Source organism: Pieris rapae, chromosome 2 (assembly GCF_905147795.1).
Source record: "Pieris rapae chromosome 2, ilPieRapa1.1, whole genome shotgun sequence".
Taxonomy (NCBI): Eukaryota; Metazoa; Arthropoda; class Insecta; order Lepidoptera; family Pieridae; genus Pieris; species Pieris rapae.
This window is the reverse complement of record NC_059510.1, coordinates 1,041,489-1,060,896: the sequence shown is the minus strand read 5'-3', so window position 1 is coordinate 1,060,896 and position 19,408 is coordinate 1,041,489. Positions and strand designations below refer to the sequence as shown.

Genomic DNA, 19,408 nt, shown 5'->3' with positions numbered 1-19,408 from the left:
AAATGACCTTATATAGAAGCACTTGTTCGAGCCAAGTACATTTTACTCACTCAGGTTTTTTTAGTTTTATAAGAATGATGATTCCCTATGTACGTGCCATGGTTCGTACATTTTGCTCATTTACAAACGTGATGATTTACTCTATATGTACGTGCCGTGGTTGTACACTTGGATCACTTATAAGCAGGATGATTTCCGAAATCGTCGAGAGCATAGCCAGGCGTAGGCACTCTCTTCGTTGTTTAATTGTACAGCAATTATCAGTTTATTATATCGCTCATATTCTATTGTTACACGCAAGTGGTGAAGCGTACAGTACTTAAACAAAAAAATGGTTCTATTTAAAATGATATAAATAAATCAAAATAAAAAAGACATATTTTGTCATTTTCACGAATCACCTTTCAAAAATGAGAGTTCAATGGCTGTTTCACAGGCAAATAGGCGGTGAGCCTACTGTGTTTACCAACCCGAAACTAAAAGTGTTTCGCAGTAATTAAACTCAAGTTTTACGTGCGATAACTATTCTACGCGTTTACAGAACTCTCTAAACCACTCATTTAACTATATAAAATCCCTGAAATTTCACATATTTAGCGAACGTATGGAACTTTAAACAACCTTTCTATTTTTGGTGATTCATACAAAATAATTGTACCGTTCATACATTCGTAACTGGGAAGAGTCAGTCAGTAATTAAACAAACAAATAATAAAATGCTTTTTATTGAAAGTAATACATAAAAAAATATTTTCACGAATAATTAGATTATGTATATACCTTTCGCACTATTCTGAATGAAATGCGTAGAGATGTGGGGTGATACATCTTCTACCGCATTTACCATGCAGTGTTCAGGGTTGTTCGCACTAATAGCTACTTTATAATAGCTGTGATTCATCATCAGACGTCAGAATACAAAATAACGTCCGTCCGTGGTTTCACAACTAAGCGTTTCTTTAGGCCATTGATGTATTTCCGTACCAATTGAACTTAGACAGAAAAAACTGTACACCAATTCTTAAAAGGCCGGCAACGCAATCTGCGTCCAATCTGATTGTCCATGGGCGGTATTATTTATCATCAGATGAGTGACCTGCCCGTTAGGATGTTACTAGACAAAAATAAATACGAATTGTCACAATATCTAGAAATTTTCATTCATAGATGAAATTCCTACCGAACGGAAGACCACGGAAATACTCCATTAGGTACGCTTTAATAACTACGCTATAGACACTTGTTATTTCCACCGCCGATAATCGATCGATCTTCGATCTTTCTTCTACGATAGTATTTATTTATTGGACAGATACTATTCAGTCTAAGTAGTTTAAGTCTAGGTTTAAAGTGGAAAGGAGTGGAAAAAAGCATGGTGGGTGTAACACAGACATCGCAGAAGAAATATGATTAACGATCAAAGTAGAGCGTATTATAAAGAAAATCAGGCAATTGAAGGCGCTGGACTATACATATACATGACGAGATATAGCAGGATGCCATAAATACTGTTATTTTTTTCAACTTTACAGTATTTTTTTTCTTTTTTCAAATTATTTATTGTTTTAAATTTGGAACTTTTTTTTGCCATTTCATATATTTTTTCGTAACCGAACTACAATAAGGAATGAGGTGTTAAAGAAAATAGGATTGCAGTGATCGCCTTGCAAAAAGACCTCGTCGTCGTCGGTAACAATCCGGCATTTCAAAAGCTAGATATCAGCCGTATGTTTGTATTGTACTATCAACAGATACAACAATACGTAGTCTGTGGAAGATCAGTTAAGATCCAGGCGGCCACGTAACTTTAGAACTATCAATGCTGTCGAAGCCAGAATTCGTCGAAAGAAGTAAAAAATCTTATCGCGAGAAATCAAGATTTCCGTTTGGACTCTGTCGCGTATTATATAACAAGACCTGAAGCTCGGTGCTTATCTTTGATATACAGGATACCTAAATAATTATTTACAATTAAGGAGGTCGATCACGCCTTCTGTAGCGATACGCATAATACAAAAAATTCTTTTAAATATAATTTTCACGATTGAAGAACCCTATAACATGTGAAATGAAAAAAGTGTACGCTCACAGTTCTAAAGAACCTGCTCAAGTGATCGGAAAGGTACAACGTGGTCATCATCTGGCTTCAGTGATTGTTCGGTGGGGCGTGTCTTATCAAGGGGTCACTAAACTATAATTTTGTGAAAAAGGAGTTAAAATAGCCAAAGTATATCAATATAGTCTTGGATCATGTGGTGTGGTGGTCACCTCTCAGCAATACGCCTTTTATAGGTAAATAATAAAAAATATACCGTGGAATTTTCAGCAGAATTAGCCCAGACCCTGGACTTCTTAAAAAGACACGGCGATATTTTGTCTCTTAAAAATCATTGGGGCAAGAAGCGGTCAATCATTTGTTGTTTCGAGACCTCTAAATCCAGTATTGTTAAAATGTATATTCGCATAATCCAAATAAGAATGATAATATCCTTTTAATTGAGATAAATTTTTTTAATATGCTATTAATCCACATAAGGCAATCGTTAATTTTTTAATCACAACAGATAAGGAGTAATATTTTCGACTTAAATATCGCAAGTACTTTATTAATCACCAATATTTGGATAAATTAAATTGGGAAAGTGAAGTTCGCAAACATCAGTTGTAATAAACGTTTAAGTCGTTGAAAGATTAATCAGAAGTGCCAAGTTCGTCTTCCCAAGCGTTTCTCATTTATTAACCCAAGAAATCGTTTCATTTGACACACGGGGGAGACAGCAGGGCGTCTTTAGATACTAGTGATTCGTCCAGGTTTCTTCTCCATTCTGTACATATCATATGTACATATTGAAACAATTTATTAGTCGTAACTAAAGATTTAGCATTATTTCTGTGTACGTGTAAACATTTAATTGCTAATTTATAGCAGCAGTAAATTATGTAAAACTTTATAGATGGAATGGAACATATAATGGTTGCAGCTCCTTAAAAACGTTGTGTAAAAGAAAAAACTTGGCGATTAAAGAGAGTGGAGGAGAGTTTATTGCCAGTTCTTCTCTTCCGTTCTATGTCCTTGATTTGAGGACGGGCAGTAAATGTAAAATTAGAAGCATTTAATGTATATTTCTTTTTTTGACGTTCATAAATGTACATTATGTTACCTATATGAATAAAATATTTTTGAATTTTTTGAAGATACATTGTTGCCATTAATAAATAACCGGCTGATCAATTAATTACTAGTGTTTATTTTTTATTATTTGGTTTTTCACATTTTTATGTACTAGTATAAGTAACAACAATAAAGGCTTTTATTATTATTATATGAGGCGCAACTAACGCCATTTTACGTAAGACTGGCTACAACGATATAACACAGATTGCGGCTATAAAAAACCCCCACACACAATTTATTTATATAAAGAAATTAAGCTGCATTATCTGTAATTTGATTAAGTTTTATGCTTAATGTGTATATTTAAAATTTATAATCAATTTGAACGTTTAATTAATGTCTAACAAATTGCATCGTCATCAAGAATTAGATGCCTTTCCTATATTTTCAACTGCATAGATAATGTTACCATTTTCCTTCGTGTGACAAGACGTTTTTAAATGATCGCTTATAGAAATCTAGATCTCCTCTAATGCTAAATAATGTAATTAATTATTAATTAAACTATAGTTTATCATAAGTAATTAATCCTTTCCAGATGACACTGGGTAACGCAACAAATAATTTTAGTATTTTTTGTTACACAGCTCATATTGCGTCAACTATAAGAATAATATATGTTTTATAAAAGGGCTGTCATCTTAATTATCTGATTAATTAATCAACTTACGACATCGATAAGTTGGCTCAATTTAAGCTTAATGCAGACTCGAAGCACATCCGTTGTGTTGACTACAGGCCTCACTAGTTTGTTGTAGTTAGACAACAGATCGTCGTATAGGCGTTTGGCGTCAGGATTGCCAGCGGCGACGGCTCGGAGGCAGCAAGCCGCCAGCAACCAGACGAACGAGGCCATCAGCTTGTCATTACGTATCGCACGGCCGGGGCGCGGCGCGGAACTGACGGAGTGCGGACGCTAGGGTGGATCTTACGGAGTGATAAAGCTATTTTCATGTGAAATCACAGTGGAGTGATTAGAAATGTTCTGTTACGTTTTTTAATAACGGAAATATATTAGCTGTTTAGACCATTTTGAACAATATAGGCATATAGGGTTTTTAGCAAGTTTTACAACGTTTAGAATAAAACATAAATTTCTACAAAGATGCGTTATATTATTTTGTTGACTGGAGTCCTGTTAGCCAATGAGTTATAAGAGCATACTAAAGTATGGTACAATAATCACCTTTGAAATCAATACAAGCGTAGGGCAATAATTGAAGTCTGATGTACCTACATACATATACATGGCGTACCATGCGCCAACTAAGCTACGGAGAGCACGACGGATGAATTTAGAAAAAGGAGACAGGAGCATTAAAATTTAACGACAAATTGAGAAACAGTGTATATAGTGAAAATAACAAACGAGGTAACACACTTAAAAGATTCAATGGCCGGGTCATTGTTTGCGCTAGTGATGAATCAAAAATATTTTTATTTGCTATGACCCAGTGGGAATAAAAAGAAACATAAAGTTAATGTAACACTTATAATAGTACTCAAATATTTATATTAATTATATATCATTTTTTCTGAATGATAAATATCACACCTGTGATTTAATTAAAAGACTAGACATCCCTATTTGTTTGTGGGACCTCCCCTCACTCCGCACCAAGCTAGCGCCCTGAAATCGCCGATGCGAATTCTTTTGCTGTTACTTTGAACTTCTATAATAAATTTTATTGGGCTTCGCGTCGGTAACTCTAATAGTATTATATGCTCCCCGAAAGATTCTTCTTCATTTACCGAATACGTTTATACCTTTTAAGATTCAGGTAGAAAATATTATTCGAAAAAATATTCTCAAAATTTGCTTGCGTCTTGGTTCATGAGGCGTTCTATTAATTTACTTAACGTGTTTTGTTTAACTCTGATAACTGTACCATCCTTCCTTTATTACAAGAGCAATTGTTAGGAAAGCAGCAAGGGTATAAAAAAGTCCATCTTTTCTATGTCCGCAACGGCAACGGGCTTTGAACCCTCGATAATAAGTTAGAGACCCGCACGTAAAAACCACTAGGCTGACACATGTTATTTTATTTATTTATTTATTATTTACCTTCATATAGTAAAGTATTTTGTTTCATATAGGTAAGGTCATTCATTTTGATTCAGATTGCTTAGAACAGCAAGCTTAAAAAGGTGTATAACACTTCTCAGAAAATACGAGGTAAGTAGAAATTTAAAATTAGTTGCCAATTTAATCTTTTTACAAGCATTTATGTCAGGATAGCATTAAAATAGCCAGATGATAATAAAAAAACAATACGCCAGGCAATTTTCTCTCTAACTCTAAGAAAAGAGTCTCTCGTGGTCCTATATTGGTTATAGAATGGGGTTCACATTTGCTGTATAATATGAATCAGCTATCAAATGAATGAAAATAACGAGAGTTATTAGATCCCTGAGCATCGCAATGAATTATAGAAATTTTAATCGTAAAGCGATTTCATATTCAAGTGACGAGAACATTATTTTTGAAATATGTGTAGCGCAAAAGTTTTTCTTTATAATTTTAAAACTAGCGACTTATTTTGTAAGTAAGCAGCGAGTGTTAAGTTGGTTTTACATACTTTAAGTTACTGGCCGAGCTATTATTTGTAGTTTTGAAGAAATAGTAAGCTTCGTTAATGTATAATATATGTACCACAGTGAACAGTTATGTGTGTGAACATAAAAATTAAGTTCTAAATAGTCATTTACTGTCAGTACCAAGGAAGTAGAACGCACTGGTCAGTCCCTGTTTATAGTTGTTTTTAAATAAATATTTTCACTGAGATTTCATAAAGTCATCAACTAATGATGACAACTAAAAAAGTGTCTAATAACACTTCTTAGTCTTGTGGTCTATTATTATACTTACCACTGTTTAGCACCTAACATTACAGTGCCCTACTAGCCAATTTCTAATTTTTTAATAATTATAAGGACCAACCAATGTACTTCTGGTACTCGATCATATAAAAAAAACAAATGTTTAGTGATGAGCAAGGTGAATCAAGGTAGTAATAATTCTCTGGTCACCAGAAGTATCACCCATAACTTATCTATTATTATACATTTATAAAAATATTTATGTTAATATTTCAGCAAATTTAATCGGATAAATTGTAATAGTCGAAGCTTGCCACTAACCGAGCGTTAATATGGAAAAGCGAACGAAGTAAAAATTAAACAGTTTGAACATTCTGAGAACGGATTTGTAACGAATGAGGCCACGGATAAAGCAAAGGCCCCGTGTTCCATGTGACACATCCCTAGGCATGTCATGTCAGATCATTTATCTCTACAGCTAAAGCGGATATTATGGAATACGTTGTGTAAAAGTAAAGGCGGAGTAGAATGTATTAATATTAATTTATTTATAAAAGCTACACTAATGCGATGGTACAAGAAAAATGAAACAATATTTAATGTGACAGACACATAACATACACGTATAGATAATAAAAATTTTAAAACGACAGGAAATTCGATTTCAAAGTGTGAGAGGAGCAACTACGGATATCCAGACCTAGCTTGTTTAACAGAATGCTCGGCTTTTAGCCAAAAAAAACATTCTTCAAAAATGCCAAATCATGTAATGGGATACCTACATATTTATATAGATATAGAATGACGTTTTTTTAAATAACAACATGCATATTAGCTAATAATATAATTATAATTAATACTTCAGTAGTGTTTTAATGAAAGTAGGCAGGGCCCTGATTATTTTTGCCTCTGACTCCGAGGCTGGTACTTCGAATACCTGCCGCGAAATAGGGCACGATAAAAGCACAATTATGTGGTGCATACACAGTGCAGGTAGAATATTATAGTACTAGCTTATTCATGCGATTTTGTCCGCATGAAGAGGAGATTTCACGTGATAAACAATATATATACTTCGCAATTGCATTTAATAAAGAGTTTATTACGTTAATAATTAACGTTAAGTTAAGTTAAGATGATCACTCGTTTAGCTCATTTAAGCATTAGACAAATACATCTCTGCAAGATGACTATTACGGTAGTAGAAACGTAAAAACTGCTTTAAACCAGTATTCAAATCGTTAACTACCAGTCACTTTCCGAGCGGCTCGATCCCTTGGCGTTTCGTTGAGACGTGGGTCTCTCTGCGTCTTCTACCGCATTTACGAGTTTCATCGGACATCAAGGCAGAATACGAAATACCACCCATATCACCGCGTCCATCTGTTTACACCGGAGTGTTTTAAAAGTCAGTTTTTGTTTATTCCACATAATTCAGAATATGTGGAGTATTTTCCAACCAATTCGCTTTAGGGTCTTTGAAAAGAAGGTACCAATTATTAAACGCCTGCAACGCAGTTGCGAGCCTACTGGCAATATAAGTGTCCATGGGCGGTGTCATTTAACATTCAGCCTCCTACCCATTTGCCCCGTTTTATAAAAAAAAATACAGTCTGATACACGGCGTCAACTTTGTAACTTTTTGCGGAAAACAGTTTTTCCTGTATTGATATTTACATCGTTCTGGACAAATCTAATAAATACTTAATTCTATAATAGATTTAATAATCTAATTTAATTATTAATTGAATTTCAAATTGAGTACGTATTGCGTAAACATTATATTTATTAAAGACGAAAGTTTTGTTCTGTTAATTAAGATAAGATTTTCCATCTCTCCAAAACTTGCAAAACGTTTTCCATGTCATCTTGACTTAAGTCTGTCATCTTAATATCATCTCTGGAAATTTTGATCGACTTTTCTTGTACCAAGCTCTTCACTTACTTATAAATATGTGACGAACTTGGAACAGCCATTATTGAACACCGATAATCATTTTACTTATTATAATTAATATATATATGATATATAGCGCGATGTCAAGATAATTAATAATGTTAATATAATTTAAAACTGTGTATTTAGAGTTAATCAGGAAGTTTACAGGCGGGGCGTTACCTAATTATAGAACCAGCTGCCAGTAGAGATTTCCGATTTAGAGGCATTCAAAAAAGACAGCGTACTATACCATCAGAGGTCAATACACCCACTAGCCCTCGGCGTTACTGGTGTCTAAGTCCAGAAGAAAAAAAATATATATAATAAAAAATCGGAATTAGGTTTCATTTCATATATGTAAATATTAATCATGCAATATATATATTTTTATAACCGTTTGCGTAGCATGATTATACACTACCCATAGATGTGATGAATGTGAATCTCTATCCCCGACGCCTTTATACAGTTACATCAAAGATTTCTCTCAATTCGTGGGGCAACCGACCGAAAACAGTTTACGCGTCTAGCGGAATGCGTTATCTATTTCGTAGCTCATATCGTAGCGCTCGGAGCACGCCGTAGACGCTTGACAGATATACATTTTAACAGTAAAATTTTTAACTCATAATATCACTACATAGTATAAAACAAAGTCGCTTTCTCTGTCCCTATGTCCCTTTGTATGCTTAAATTTTTGAAACTACGCAACGGACTTTGATGCGGTTTTTTTTAATAGATAGAGTGATTCAAGAGGAAGGTTTATATGTATAATAACATCCATTAAATAGTGGAGAAGTACTGTTATTTTTGAGGTTTCTAATGTGATGTCGTAAATAATTAAATTTTTTTCACTTACATTGCAAACGCAGGCTGAACCCTACGAGTTTTATCAAAATAATGTACTAAGTATTGTACACATTGAAAAGGTCTACAGAAAAGTCTGGGATGGTATATGTCTATCTCTTATGGATAACCCACATTTTTATATATAACGTTCACAGATTTTCTGTAGTGTATTTAGTATCAGCATTGCACCCGTTCGAAGCCGGGGCGGGTCGCTAGTGAACTTATAAAAGGAGTACTATACTAGAATAATGTTTTCAACACAGTATAATGTACTATATTTTTCACAGGCGTTTCTTAGGCAGGCTGATCACCTACTTGCCTATAAGATTGAGAGATGATAATGAAACTGATAGATAAATCTAATAGCCCAGAGCTAAAAAGGTTGTAGTGCTACTAATTTATTTATTGTTGTAGAAAGTATTTAAAAATTTAAATAGTACATTTGTACCTTTGTATTTGTACATTTGTATCATAAACGTCTTATGATATAGGTATTGAAGCTTTTCACGTTTGAACATTAACTGCTGTTACAGCTCACATAGTTGTTTCAAAATTTAATATACTAAATTTTCATGTATCCACAGATCACGACAGCTTACTGCTAATTGTATGTATGTGTAAATAGGTTTAAGTAGATTAATATGATTTTTGAACAATAAATCAGATTTGAATATTGATGTCTTATTCATTTCTCGTTTCCTTCGAAAGTAACAAAGCCTCCTTCAAGCCTTAATTATTGTGGTGAGCCTGCCTGATAACTTTGAGAAAATTCCTCCACCTCTTTTGCCTCTTGCACCTCTGATCCTACCCGACGGATTCCTTGTATATGTTCATTGGTGAAAACCTTCCTTAAGATATAGACTATATGTGTTAGGGTATAAGTCTAGGGCTTGGGTTTCCATAGTTTTGTAAGGTTCATAAACTTGATCCTCTTATATATTTATTTTATAGCGCAGCTTGCTACTACAAATACCATACAAATACTCCTAACCTTTTACTTATAAATTTAAATATACATCACTCAGTCTTAAGATATATACTAAGTAAATATTTAAATGTGATTCTTTAATTACGACATATAGTACAGTTATACATAATTAATAGCACGCTTCAAAGACAAAAAACTCAACATTTTATATACAATATGTCTTAATAATATATAGGTATAAGATACCAGTTTTGGCTCTCTACTCAACAAAGCTATTAACTTCGCAAATGTCGGAATGCCCCACGGTCGACAACAAAACCAATAATCCGTAACAAAAACAAATAACTCGAGATTTCCCGTAAAATTGCGTAGACTCGAGATATTGAGCGTCTCTCGTTTCAGACCTGTTTACTTGGTGACGTGACATTGAGAGTTTAAATGTGTTATACAAAAAAATTTCGGCTCATTCATCACTAACTATGTAAATAATAATTGACCAAAAATTATAGGCAGAAATTATTGTTTACTATTTTGAACAGTGATTTTTCGACCATTTTGTGCCATGCCCTTAGTGTTCCTAAAATTCTTATGATAATAGCAAACCATATATCATACCTAATAATTTTTAATATCTAAAATTTATTTGCTTACGACGGAAATGATAGGTTTAAGGAGGAAATTATTAAATTACTGTAAACACAATAAGTAGATTTTTTAACATATAATTAAATACTCAAATTCTAAATAATTATTTAAATAAAAAATAAATTTCCGAATAGCCCCATTAACAATTAATTTGCCACCCTGTGGAGCGTAGGCCACTCGTTGGGCAACACTGATCTTTTCTAATCCATAGAAATATATATAATGACATACGTACGAAGCACATAGCTCACTTTTATATATTTCTACAAAACAACAGAAATTGAGTATTCAAAATAAAATAAATTGAACTAAATTACAGGGATTTCAATTACATATAATGCTGTCAAAGTTACTATATACTATAGTTTCAATTGGACAAGAATTGTTTAAGTTTATTAAAGCTTATAAAATAAACCAAATTTAAATTACTAAATTTTGATGATTATGTCAATACAGTAGTTGTTATCAGCTTCCACACTATATTCCCTACACCCCAGTGTATTATACTTTTATTACAAAATTTTTGAACTATTTGAAAACGAAACTCAAGAACAAAACGCTTGTGGTATCGTAATTTATCTATACAGTTGCTTACACTAGTACTACGTAGACTTGACTTATAGTCGAGTTACTCAACTATTGCAAACCCAGCACTAGCTTCGTCGGCTCGTAATGGACGACGATGTATGGTACTTCTGTTTATAAAACTTTTTATTGGAGGAAAATATTGGGGAAAATGTAGCGTCATATTAAGGAGTGGTCAAGAATATATTTTATACTTAAGCCTTACTTATGAGAATTATGTGTGAGCAAGTAAATGTCTTAATATTTTCTCGGCAGTGTTTACTAGGTAACATATTCATGATAAGAAATCTAAGATAAATACAACCTTTTTTGAAATTAAGTTCAATACCAATTCTAGTATAGAGCTTATCCAAAGATAATGTGTTCTCGAATCGTCAACGATATATTTATTGCAGTGTTTTACTAAAATAGCTCTATCTTTAAGTTCTTAGTTAAAGGAAACATGATGGAGCTATAGTTAGACTGGAGATAAAAATAGGTAATAAACCTTGATATGAAAAAAACACTAATTGCTTTTACACAATTATTCAAAGCTTTCAAAGGATAAAAGCCTTTAAACAAAGTGCACTCATTAAAATCCGACAATCACGCTGGCCTCGTGAATTCAGAATGGCATGTTTAAAACATTCTACCAGTTTTAGAGAGAGGAGATTTGAATAACAAATTCGAGATAATCTAATTGTAACTCGCTTTATAGGTAACATTTTGTACGTATAATGTAGTCTCAGAGATAGCTAATTAAGGGAATTTTGTTCTGAAGAACTTCACTTTTCTTGGCTCTTTTTATTGTTTTCCACGTATTCTATAAGACTCTTGTGTTATGAAACATGCGCTGAACAAGGTCTAAAAAGCAAGAGGTCGTAGAGTAAATTTTAATCATTTAAAAATCCATAATAATTCAGATAAAAAAGAGAAATGACCGTACTACATCCAAAATGTAATAAACATCAAAAACATGATACTTTCCGATACTTTTTCCAATAAAATGATAATATACCGACACTGAAATCTATTTTTATTTTATTAAGTATTGAAGTTATTAACAAAAGAACAACGAATCGAGAGAATAGGATAATGTATCAGTGGCCAGTAGCCACCAATCTATGGGCAGATTGATATATTGCTGGAAAGTGAAGAAGGATCTACGCGAGCTCCAAGTGCCCGATTGGCAAGCGGTACCAAGCAATCAGCAAAGGTGACTGTTCCAGCGGCAAATTATTGTTTCTCTCACCTTGTTAAAAGAGAATATGATTCATTAAAAACTTCTTTGACATGCACAGCTGCCTAATTCACCTATTTTCTCAAACTGCTTCATAATCAGTTCCCATTAAATCTAATTTGAATACATGTATACATTACCATGCATTCTTTCGTTTTGAGGCTCGCCCAGAAGTAACTTTTAAGAATTGGCACGTTCTTTCCTTGAAAAAAGCATTCTGTAATGAAAAATAAAGATGTTAAACCATAAAGCTTAAATTCAATAGTAAAATTTAACAAAAATTAATTGTATACATACATTTTTTTTTATAGCGACATCTTTTGTTGAGTATTTGATATACTTAATAAAACTGTAAAATATTATTTATTTGTCGAGCAGAGACATCTTTGATATTTTAAAGGAACTAGAGGCTTTTCATTACAGTTTTCAGTGAAGATCACAAAGGGCTACGAGTCGTAGAACATTTCAGTGTACGTAGATGGCGCTTATTTCAAACTCCACTATAATAAAAAATAAAATATCTTTTAAAACTCGGCTGAATCCATTTTAACATATAGACTTTCAAGCTATGGAATAACATGTAAAACTTACCTAAATCAAATATTTGCAATACAAATATGTAGATATTTTTAAAATCAAATGCTCCTAAGAAACAAAAATCACAACATAAAGAGGACTACATAGAAATTGACTAATCGAATTAATAATATGTTTTGATAATCTCATACACACTAATTCTTTTAAATATCGATATAGTGAAGTGTCTATATTATGACAGGCCACAACGCTTTTACATCATACCTACATCATTTTAACTTCGGTCCAGGAAAACATACTACTGCAAAGGTCATGCTACTGGATTGTCCCGCGTATGGTGCATCCAGGTACGAATAAGAGCAGAAAACAATTGTGGCGTCATTGCCGACACAAGAAATAAAAATTAATCTTAAAGTAGAAACATGTCTATAATAAGCTTCTTCCGAGTCAGGGATTAGACATTAATAATTTTAATATATATAATATAATACACATTACCTGCAGATGACGCTAGTAAAAAATAATAAAAGGGAAACCTCTAATACATTTTTGAATAAACGACGTTGCGACATTTATGTTGAGATGAAAACATTTTATTACAGTAATACAAGAGAAACAAATGGTTATATTTAGCGGCTTACTTTACATGAAATTCAGCCACATTTTCTACGTAGTTTATGGTCTATTTATCAAAAGAGAGAGCAGAGAGAGCAGACTTTTTATATTTAAATCAATCATAAAATTCTTTTTAATTTACAAGTACTACTCATTGCAATAAAGCATCATGTCTGAATTTAATACACTCTTTCTTAATTTGTTTTTTTTTATAGAACGGGGTGCAGGATCCTCACCTGATGTTAAATGACACATGTTAAGAGTTGGTACCCCTCTAAGGACCCTAAGTCGAATTGGTTCGGAAATACTTCAGTGGGCAACTAGTTTCACATAGTGGTGGTCCACGGTAGAAACTGCCTTTAAAATTATTTTTGTCAGCAATCATGATCAGAGATTGTTGACAATTAACTGGCGTTTGTTGTTTACAATATATAGAAGTATTTATTTAATAAGTAATACAATAACTCTTCAATCTTTGAAACTGAATAGGACAATCGTAAGATTAAAGCGCTATTCACACGAGGCAAGTTTCTTGCCTGTAGCATACAATTATATTGACGCAATAAATGAGTGGCATGGTCTAAACAAAACTCAAACTCAAACTCAAATCTTTATTGCATTCCTTATATAAATATTTTACACGTTATAATTTATTACAATAAGGACCTTGGTTAGGCACAGCAATGTTGTGGGAGGGCTCCACCATAGTTCATACATTTCTATTCTTACAAGATACATTATTTATTTGCATTAACTTCACATCGCGAAAAGGAGAATGTACTTAACATTATCAATAAACTTAACTTTTATAAAAGAAATTAAAGTCTATCGGTCAGATACTCTGTAACAGTGTAAACACTTCTTATATAATAATTTCCATAAAGATTTTCACCTTCTAATTTGACATGGTCTATGGTCGGTCGGTTATCAGTACTCATAACTTTTTGGTTGTTAAGTAGAGATGGACTTTTGACTTCTTTTGTAATATTTTAACTTGTTATCATTTATTTATTTATTTATTACATTACATTGTTGATATTCGTTCTTAAATACAAAATACAATGATTTTTAATACTATTCCCATTTAAGCTATGCCTTGGGCCGATCATTTATAGTACTTAGTACTTCATAACATTTGAAGTGATGTTCCCCGCGTTAATTTCAAACTTATGATCTAGGTAGTCGCCCACGCTATAAAAGCACCTTGCCTTTAAGAACCTAATCACCTTCCCCTTGAAAACGTAACATTCTTGATCAATGGGAAAAGTTTCCTTTCAAAACTGTTCCTGATGTAAACAGCACGTACAATAATTTCTTACGGTATTCTTGTACGCAATTATCTCTTGATTTTGCAAACATGATTATTTATTTTGTTTGTTCAAGTTCCTGTAAAAATACTTTCCGTGCATTACTATTGTTGGAATGTAATATGGAATAAACATCCCTATTTATTTTAGTAACACCTTCTATAGTACGGGAGTGCTCTGTGTGTTTTTAATCTATTACACTTTTTAGGACTGAGAAGTATATAATTACAACAGAAAAACAAATTCGTTATGGTATAACCCAGGTTCTACGAACTCTTTATTTTAAATAAGTAATTTATACGAAGCTAAAAGCTCTAAAGTAATACGTCTTGGTTTTTAAACTTAAACATAATATAACTTGATAAGAAAAGTTTAAGGGCTAAAATATCATTTCTAGATATAAAAACTGGAGAAATGTAACTGTGCCTTTTAAAATACTTACTCATTTGTATCAAGTACGTGTACTGTACACAAATGCATCCACTCTTCAAGTCTGCATATAAATTACATTTCCCTGTCTGATATATTGACTGATCTGCCATTTGCAGGTACAAGTCAAGATTAGAATTTTAATAGTTTTGATTATTACTAGCTTGCTTCTATCCGAAGTACCGCATATGATAGAAGATTACCTGTCTTGTATACAGATCTTGTCTGTCTATGATAACATAGTCACCTAGAAGTCATAGCACAAATTTAATTAAATATTTAACAATTACGACATATTTATTAGAGTGTAATATATAAAAGAGTGGCGGAGAGTTTATTGCCAGTTCTTCTCTTCCATTCTACGCCCTTGATTTGAGAATTGGCAGTAAATGTAAAAATAGAATTTCATATTAATTTCTGTTTTTGACGTTCATAAGTATACCTATATGAATAAGTGATTTTGATATTATTTTTTTTTATAAAAAAGTGTTTATTCATTTTAAGTAGGTACATTTTCATTCCCAGGTGTAAGATTTGGAAACTTTTAAGTAAATATACCTGTGTCAGGGTTCGCAGCTCTTCCATAAACTTAATTCTTAACTACTTAAAATAATTACATTCTTTGATTAATCCTTAGGTTTGGTAGTTCTAGTTCAAACAATTTGTATGACTAAAAACTTAAAGAGTTTAAAAAAAGTTGCGGAAAGTATCATGCCAGTTCTTCTTTCCCGCTAATGTAAATTTAGAATTAATTGAACTTATTTTCTGACATTCATACATGTACTTGTGTACACATATGAATAAAGTTATAAACATAAAGCACAGTCATATGATTGTTTAATCATAACATAAAATTTATTTAATTATATTAATATACAATTACAAACTAAAAATATATCTAATAACTAGCCTTAAAATTAAATTATTAAAAAATATTATTAAAAGGAGTCCCTTTAGGCAAGGTTCCGAAGATACTAGCAGCGTTCCCCCTTTGAATTGCTAGACTAATTCTTTGTGCGAGGTAGCTGCCAGCTCTTCGTTCTCCTGTGATGTCGACTAACCTTTTTGATAATTCCCTAAAAAGCTTTAATGCGCTAGGACCCCACGGACCAAGGGTCTCGACACCGAATGGGACAAAATCATATTCAGAGCCTAGACCCCTGTATTTGCAGACTTTAGCTTTTTCAGCCGCATCACAAGCCGCACCAGCTCTCTTGTTAGTTCCATGAAGATTGGAAGGGGCCAGTGTGTCTGAACAGGTGGCATCCCATACCAAAACCCGACCCATCTTCCATGGAATCAAACTCATACCGTCCGGTCTCTTGCCATCGTCTCTAGCAATTCCAGTCGGCTCAAGTAGATTAGGCACGTTGACGGTGGCAAGGGACCGATGTATGATATCGTTGAGTGCGGCATGTCTCGAGAAGCGGCCAGCACTTTTTTGACATGATAGTCCGTGATGTCCTAGTTTGTCGACATCACTGCCACAGGGACAAGTATGAGGAGTGCAGACCGGTACCCCAAGCCGCAGACAGGTTGCGATTCGGAGCGTGTCAGGTTCAAGAAATGTTCCTGTATTTGACGAAGGGTAAGCGTGAAGCCAATAGCCGGCCTCATGCGTACCCACGGCCAAAAGCCTAGCACGTGCTGAACCTGTACTACGGCTCAAAAGATTGTCATAAGTCATTTTACTGTCTATGTCGTCCCAGCTCCTCTGTGAATTTAGAGAAAATGGAAAATTTTGACCTGGGCATGCAATTAAGAAAGCGTTTCTAGCTTCTTCCAAGCCAGCAATCTCAAAGTTTGAAGGGGATGCCCTTAAAATTTGACTTATGAGATTTGCTGAACTATGGACAGAAGATAGGAAAGCTGGTAAAGCGACACTGGAAATTTTGCGAATCCCCAAACCACCATAACGGATTGGTAATGATGCTTGGGTCCACGATTGCTCGTTCAGCTGTATATTAAGAAGCGATTCTAAGCTAATTTTGATTACCTCGTCTACTTGTGTCAAAAGATCTGGGTGATTCCAAAAGGAGCAGCAACGGAGCACATATGTAAATTTTGGGACAAAAAGACAGTTTTTTAAGATGCAAAGTGCATAATGCGGACTAATTTCAAGGAGACGATCAGCAGAATTTTTAAACTTATTAATAGAATTATTAATATATTCAAAAATAGATTCATCAAAAATTGGAGAACCTAAAAGGTAAAGGGAATTACTATTAACTATTTTAATATTTGGAGCCAAAATCTGAAATTTTTGTTTTACTGTATTTAAATTTAAGTCGCAGTTATTTATGAACAGTTCGCATTTGCTGAGATTTAGCTGCAAACCAATGGCTTCAAATTTAGATTTTATTAAAAATAGGTCCGAAAAAACAGTGTCCACATCACCTCCTAGTGTGCCGTCGTCTAAATACCAAACGTTGAAATTTGAATTTAAATTTTTGATTATTTTATTTATTGCCAAACTAAAAATTGCAGGCCCAAGGGGATCACCCTGTTGACAACCTACTTCTGAGGACAGTTCATTTGTACGATATAACAATTTTGTTGGATCAGCGTAACTGAGTAAGTAAGTAAGTCAAAATAACTAAATATGAATAAAGTTATTTTGACTTTGACTTTACAGTCAGTTTTTACGAAGTTTTATCCATAGTTTCATTGCATTAACCACTAAGCTAACACACATTTTGCTGACGCGTAATCCTCCAAGCAGTCATCCTAAAACAATTTTATGTATTTGCTAAAATAGAAGGATTTGTTAAGAATTATCCGGCTCAAAAGATTAGTCTTCACGGAGACAATCGCTTTGCTCGATATTCGATTGAACGATTTAAAATGAGGTTAACGTATAACGTTATCCGTCTCAAATAGCCAAGTAGTATGTGACTTGTTATATACTATACTTTGTCTTATAAGGTTATAGAAGTTATGTGCATTTTTGGAAATGGAAATGGGCCGGTCACACTGGCCGCATTTGTGATGGCAGATGAGTCAAAAAGACACTTGATTGGAATCAAGTCGTAAGTCGTAAGTAAATTTTAGTCGGAAGAAAAAAGAAGAGGATGCTCACCAAAAACCTGGGAAAATGAAATAAAAAGAATAGCGGGAAAAAATTGAAAAATTTTCGCAAGTAATAGGGACAAGTAACAAGACAAAGAAAGATGTACCTACTTAAAATGAATAAAGACTTTTATTTTTATTTTAAGTGGAAAAAATTGACGGAGGCTTTCACTCCTCCGCAGGTCGAGTACTAATTCGCACAGATATAGCGGTATTTTTGAAGGCAATCAGATTTTTTTGTAACATATTTTAATTACAATCCATATTTGTACTGCAGAAGCGGGCTGTTCGGGGTATTTGTTGTGTTTCTCCGAGTTCGGTACGGTTTAAGGAACTAAATATTATGACACTATCCGGTCAATATATTCTTGAAGCCTTGTTGTATGTACAAAAATATAAACGATTTTAAATCGAATGGTGCCTTTCTCCAGTATAATACGCGAAATAGAACCAATTTGAGTGTACGACCAACGAGGCTCCAGAAGATAAACCACTCCTACCACATTATATGGAAATTCGTTTTTACAACAAACTCCCAAGCGAAATTAGAGTATTATTACTAAAAAAATTCAAAGCCCTCATTAAAAGTAAATTAATCAATAAAACTTTTTATAAATGTGACGGATACTTAAATGATCCTAAACCTTGGGATTGATTTGCTCCAGTTCAAACAATTTGTATGACTCAAAACTTAGGGATTTAATCTTTTAATTTTGAGTGGCGGAATTTTTCTTGCCAGTTCCTCTTGCCTGTTCTACGCCCTTGACTGGTGAACTGGTAGTAAATGTAAATTTACAACTTTTTTATGACGTTCTTAAGTATACTTATTTACCTATTTGAATAAAGATATTTAGAGTTTGAAATTAAGATCAATAGGAAAATTCACAAGCTATAATGATATCAATTATCGACGACATTGATCAATTATCGATCAATGTCGGTACGAGGAAAATTTTTATTTTTTCAATTTCTTGGTTATTTCACTTTAATTTTGTTAAATCAATTTGTCAGTAGCGTACTCAAGCTTTTAGCAAAAATTTTAAAAGCTTTGTTTGGAATAAAATCATTTTTTAAACAATTCCTGGAGCACACAGTATGCGACAACGATTCCTTCTATTTAAATGAACTGCTCTGACAGATATAGACCGCCTACTTCTTTTTTGCTGTGTTGTTTGGAAAATACTTAAAACATCAGATATCTAAATATATTTGAGTATTTTAGAACTATGAACGAATTGTGATATTTTTGTTACTCCATTTACCTATAGGCGATTGGTTAATAGAAGAGAAT

The 19,408-nt window shown here is 33.2% G+C and overlaps 1 protein-coding gene across 1 annotated transcript in view; it reads right to left on the bottom strand.

Moving 5' to 3' along the window:
- LOC110992573 (acetylcholine receptor subunit alpha-like) overlaps positions 1–4,055 on the bottom strand; it is a 68,310-nt gene extending 64,255 nt beyond the window's left edge. The window contains exon 1 of the mRNA XM_022258446.2: positions 3,846–4,055. Within this exon, the coding sequence (XP_022114138.2) occupies positions 3,846–4,031 (186 nt within the window). The 5' untranslated portion in view covers positions 4,032–4,055. The remainder of the gene's footprint in view (positions 1–3,845) is intronic.
- Between the last annotated feature and the right edge of the window lie 15,353 nt (positions 4,056–19,408).